General features: G+C 52.2%; 1 protein-coding gene across 3 annotated transcripts in view; it reads left to right on the top strand.

Moving 5' to 3' along the window:
• Iqsec2 (IQ motif and Sec7 domain ArfGEF 2) overlaps positions 1 to 6000 on the top strand; it is a 103388-nt gene that overhangs the window by 722 nt on the left and 96666 nt on the right. For all 3 annotated transcript variants that reach the window (XM_048336686.1, XM_048336685.1, XM_048336688.1), the window contains exon 2: positions 1 to 685. In XM_048336686.1, the coding sequence (XP_048192643.1) occupies positions 1 to 685 (685 nt within the window). The remainder of the gene's footprint in view (positions 686 to 6000) is intronic.

Below are 6000 nucleotides of genomic sequence, written 5' to 3'. Positions count from 1 at the left end.
CGGGCGGCCCGGGATCCGAGAGCCCCAACAGGGCGGTGGAGTATCTGTTGGAGCTGAACAACATCATCGAGAGCCAGCAGCAGCTGCTGGAGACCCAGCGACGGCGCATCGAGGAGCTGGAGGGCCAGTTGGACCAGCTCACCCAGGAGAACCGGGACCTGCGGGAGGAGAGCCAGCTGCACCGCGGGGAGCTGCACCGGGACCCCCACGGCGCGCGGGATAGCCCCGGTCGCGAAAGCCAGTACCAGAATCTGCGGGAGACCCAGTTCCACCATCGCGAGCTGCGGGAGAGCCAGTTTCACCAGGCAGCCCGGGACGTGGCTTATCCGAACCGGGATGGCACCTACCAGAACCGGGAAGCTGTGTATCGGGACAAGGAGCGGGACGCTTCCTATCCGCTCCAGGACACAACCAGTTACACGGCCCGCGAACGCGACGTGGCCCAATGCCACCTGCACCACGACAACCCAGCCCTGGGTCGCGAGCGTGGCGGGCGGGAGCCCGGGCCAGCACACCCGGGGCGCGAGAAGGAAGCCGGCTATGCCGCGGCGGTGGGCGTGGGGCCGAGGCCACCGCGGGAGCGTGGCCAGTTGAGCCGTGGTGCATCCAGGAGCTCCAGCCCCGGGGCTGGTGGAGGCCACAGCACCAGTACCAGCACCAGCCCGGCTACCACCCTCCAGAGAAAGTAAGGACTATGCTTCTATCCTCCCCGCTCTTCCCCACCCCCACCCCCGCCTCGAGATCCCTCGGCAACTTGTCCAGCTGATAAAGTAAGAAGCCAGGGCTTGATTTCCACGTCCTGTTCTCCTGTCCTAACCTGGAAAAAGCCACGTCCGCCTCTTCCTGTCGACACCCTGGCCCTAGGCACTCACTGCACACTGGCCTGTCCGGATGAGGGCTGGCGTCTCTTTTCCCAGGATGGAGGCCAGGGAGGGACTCAATCAGCACCCGTCCAGCTCCACTTCTTCAAATCCCTGGCTGCATAGCTTTGGCTAGAGGAAGGCTTTTTCATTTATTTATTTATTTATTTATTTAGGCTGTGCAGTTTGGGCTTTTTTCCCCCCTTTGTTGTTAGTGATGGTATCAACTCAAGAGCCTCAAGGGAAATAAACCCCCTTCCCAATTTTTTTTCCTTTCTGTTTGCGTGATTTCCTCTCTCCTGGCTGCCTCTGCTCCATCCTCTCCCAGAGAGGCAGGTGGGGACCAGAATGGCTGCTGGAGGCCTAGACATCCCTCTGAGGGGAACTGCAGTACATCCTGGCCAGAGGGGGAGCAAAGATGGGGGAGCAAAGATGGAGGCCAGGCCCTTGGCTAGTTCCTCAAAGTCCATCCCCTCTCCACCCTTCATGAAAAACAACACCCATTTAAAGAGCCCTACTAAGGAAGGGAAGTCTCTAGCTCTCTCTTCCAATGGATCAGCTCCAGTTCCTGTGTTGGGGGCTTGCGTGTCTGTCAATTTGGGACAGCTTGGCAATATTTCTTGGGTTGGTGGGACATGGGCAGCATGCACTTCTTCCACGCAGATCCCATCCTGAGCTGGTGGAGATCAACGTATTAGGTAGAGAGAGTCAAGGGTGTGTAGGTTCACAGAGATGCTCCCTTGCTGCTTTTCTGCTGTATTGCAAAGACCACTGAACTGGGAGTTGGAGGAACTGGGTTCCCCTTCTAGCTCTGCTGCAGATTGGCTTTGTGACCTTGACTAGGTCCCTTCCTCTCTCAGTCATCAATTCCCCTATAGCTTTCGAAAGACATGGCCTGCCTTGGATGCTCTTTAAACACCCCTCCAGCTTCCATTCCACGGTTCTTTGACAAATCCAGCCACACTCCAGAGCAAGTCTGAAGCCCTCTAGCAAATGGACGGACTTCCCCCTCCTCTCACTGCTCAGCTGGTCCTACCATGTGCCACAACCAGTGGAGTGTCTCTTGGAGGCTGCGCTGGGGGTGGGGAAGCCTTCTGCCTCAGGAAATCTGCTGGGAGACAGCTCTCTGCAACTCCCCCATGGTGAGGCAGCAGACTGGAGTGCTGGGTTGAGATGGCTGGGCCCCAGGAGCAGCAGCTGCAGCTTTAGGGCTCCGCAAGGCTCCACTGCAGCACACCCTCAGTTGATTCTTGGGGTTAGACTGCCCCAGACTAGTCTGGGAGCCCAGGGGAAGGTGTTGCCAGCCCCAGCAGGGATGCTTAGAGCCTATTCCCAGAGGACTGGTCATGCACACCTTGGGGCACTGTACTGGAGGAAGAATGCAAGGAAGGTCGAGGCCCATTCAAGAGAGGGCCATGGTAGGGGTGGGTGCAGATAAAAATGGACTGTAGCATTGTGATCCTCAAAGCTTACTGCAGAACACTTTTCTAGAGGGGTCAGGCTTGAAATAAAAGAGAGCAGCTTCATCAGGTATGGCTCCCAGAAGCAGAAACCAGAACATTGAGAACATTTGCGATAAAATCAGGAAGAACTTTCTAACCTGGCTAGTGGTGATGCAGTAGATTGATTGTCTCAAGGGATAGAGAGGGAGGTGTTAGTAGCTGGCTGGACATGTCCACCAGCGGAGGCCAAGTGCATGTCTGAGAGAACTAGCCAAGTCCTAATTCCGGAATCAGGTAGAAGACCCAGGGAGATAACCTGAGTCTTCCCCCAATTTTAGGATGCCATTGCCCTCAGATTTTCCATCTGATCCTGCAGACCCAGACCGGAATCTCTTGGCTGGCTGGAAGCCCATTTGCTTTGCTGCCATCCTTGCAGGCCTGCCTCTTGGCCCTTCCTTCTTTTTGTGCACCTTCCAGGTTGCTGGTTGGATTTCCTTGCTTCACATTTCCCACTGGATTAATAAAGGGGTTTAGGCCATACTTTGAATTTCTCTCCTAACCATCTATTAACTGTACATCCCTGATTACCTCTTTTGGTCTCTCAACAAGCTCTAGACAGTGAGCCATTTTAGATATGGGAAAACTGAGGCTCTAAGACCAAGGGACTTTGTTCAAGGGTATGCTACTAGTTGCTAATGGAGCCGGGACTAGAACAGGCAGCCTGCTTGTTTCTGGGGCATTTTATTATTTGTTCACTAGAGCTTTTCAGCTCCCCAGAGCCCCTCAGCCTCAGTATAGGTACTGAACTAGGGAAGTCTCAGAAAGCCTTAGATAGCTAGAAGGTTTGAACAAGAAGAGATGAGTCCAGATGCTTTGGGGGAGGCAATGGAGAGAAAAGAAAGCTGTTTTCCCTCTTTTCCACTCTCTTCCTTGGCCAGGATGTCAAGAGAACCTGGCAGTGCAGTTGCCATTGCTGCCAACCACTGCAATTGCTAGCAACTCCCCTGCTAGGCCTGTTCTGGATTTTGTAAGGAGTGGGTGAGAAGGCTGTGCTGGAAGTGCCGGCAGGCAGGGTGGGAGTTCAACAGCAGAGGCTGCAGCATTGGGGGAGGACTAGCAGAGCTGATACAGACTGGGCGCTCCTGGTCCCCAGGCTCCCTCTAGTGGACAAAGAGGGGAGAGTAGGGCCTGGACTGAGCTGCAGCTGGTTGGGAGACCATTCTACCCAGGGACTTTCTTTAGCCATCAAAAGCACCATATTTGTATGTCTATCACCACCACTCACATGTTACAATAGAAGAAACTGAGAGCTTTGAGAATCAAATCCCACCAGAGGTCATGCTTTGTATGATAGATTCTGAATCTTGGAAACTTTCCCTTGTCTACATTGGACATCAGCTGTCATGTCTGTTCTCTATCCACATCAGTCACCCAGGACTCCCCCACCTTTCTGCACCATCTCTTCTGGATGGATTCCAGGATGTCAGGTTCTCTTCTGCTGTGTTCTGGGTGTGGCCTTCCAGTGCTGCGTAGAGTGAGCGACAAGAGTCTCTACCTCTTTTGGTCACCCATCCTCTGGATGTAAGGGTCCTATTGGTATATTTGTTTACTAATTGTTAGTGCTTAGATTTTTTTTTACAAAATTGTTGCCACCACCACCCCACCACAATTAGGGAAGAGCTCTGCTTTTGTTGTTGATTTTGCACACCCCCCCCCGGGAGTTCTGCGCTTGGAATGATTTGTAGGCATGCCAAGGGCCACTGCTGAGTGCCCCACGCTTGAGAGAGCTGCATTTCCACATATTTTTAGCATGGGCCCACCTTTGGCTTTGCTGTAGGCAGTGGTAGGCTGTAGCTTGTATGAGGGGAACTCTCCATTCTCTGCCCCTTACATGCATACTCTACACTGGCACACATTTGGAGATAGCAACTTGAGGGGCCAGCCTGGTGTTCTTGACAGCCAGGACAATGCATGGTGTCAGCCAGGCTGTTCTCCGCAGGTGGTGGTGTGTCAGCTTGTTACTCACAGGGGTTGCAGCCACCAAGGAGAAGTGAGTAAGCCCAGGGAGAGATTGTGGGGAAGTCTATCTCCTTTAAGGGGTTTTGAGTCCTTTGCCTTGGGGGGGGTCTCCCCTTCCTCCATGAACACCCCTCCAGAGGAGGGTTGTGAGCATTATGCTCGTGTGGGAGGAAATGATAATGTTGGGTTTAATGAGAATCAGAGGAGCCTTGCTTCTCTGTCTAGATCTGGGGCAAGAATGGGGTTGTTGTCATCTATAAACATTTTTTGGCTGTGTGCACAAAGCAGGAGGGGCCACCAGGCTGGGCAAACATCATGCTTTGCTAGACACTCCCCTCCCCCCACCATCAGCCAGGGAAACTGGGTTGTGGGCCCAATCATGCCATAGAGATGATACTGAGGCTAGAGTGTATCTGAGGCCAGGCTACTAGTTAAGGATCTGGACAGTGGTGGAGTGGGCTTTGAAGGAGGGTGAGTGTGTTTTCAGTGTTCAATGGAGGGGATTAGTAGAAGACACCTGATCCAGGCTTGCCACCTGCTAGCCTTTCTTTCTTTGTGTTACCCTTGCCTACTCTGGTGTCTGAATTTTCTAAAAGCAGAGAAGAGGCCTGGAGCATGATGAAGAGGCCACCCGTGCACTGACTGAGAGAGTCTTCGCCTTCTGTGTGTCAGGCACCACTCTATGTGGTTTTATATAATAATAGCTAACATTTTTTTTCAAGCGCACTTATTGTGTATGCTGGCACTGTTCTAAGCGCTTCACATATAGTAATTCATTCTGTCTTCACAGGAATACTTTCTTGTAGAGATTATTAGTAACATCATTTTACAGATGAGGAAACTGAGGCTCACAAACAGGGTGGGTCACATAGCCAAGGTCACCCCGTGAATAAGTGGCAGAACTCTGAAGGAGCTAGAAGGAACTGGCGGGGGGGGGGGGGGGAGTTCCAGGATCTGCTGGTGTTCTTACCTGCCATGTGCAATTGTTTCTTACCTCATTTACACACAATTCCTTCTGGGTGGGTGTTACTATGATCCTCCTTTTTCAACTGAGGAGATAAGTAGAGAGGCCTGTCTGAAGTTACATAGCAGAATGGGGCCTGGAACTATATGAATCTCAAGCCTGTGGTACATCGTTCATTCCTACAAGTGGGATTTCAAGACATGGAGGCCACTCCAGGCATGGCTCTGGCTTTGCCCTCTACAGAGCTCCTAGAACCAGTAAGGCAGGCTCCTCATGATCACCTGGATTTTTCCGTAAGTTCCTGATAGATCACCCCACCTCTGTCAAATTTCTGATAAGGCAGGGCCAGGCCATGTAATGTCATCTGACTCCTAGACTTTCACTGTCTCTTGGGCCTGAAAACATATTCGTGCTGTGCATCTCTCCCTTAAGGTCTGTCCTCCAACTTTCCTTCTTTCATCTTTTTGCAACCTTTTCCCCATTGACTGTACTCCAACTACCCTGATAAGTGTGTCCCATTGTTAGCCCATCCAGGCCTTCTGATAGCCTCTAAGTCTTGGCTCCTGCTGTTCCCTTCTCTGGAACTGCTCCACCCAATTTCTAAGCTGAACTCACCTGTTACCTCTTGTGTGTTTGTTCATTGGTCTCTCTTGATGCTCAGTTCATCCCTAGTCTTTGCATAAGCAGTCTTTTATACCTTTGTGGTTGTTCATGT

Source organism: Perognathus longimembris, chromosome 28 (assembly GCF_023159225.1).
Source record: "Perognathus longimembris pacificus isolate PPM17 chromosome 28, ASM2315922v1, whole genome shotgun sequence".
Classification (NCBI taxonomy): domain Eukaryota; kingdom Metazoa; phylum Chordata; class Mammalia; order Rodentia; family Heteromyidae; genus Perognathus; species Perognathus longimembris.
This window is presented reverse-complemented; position numbering and strand designations above follow the sequence as displayed.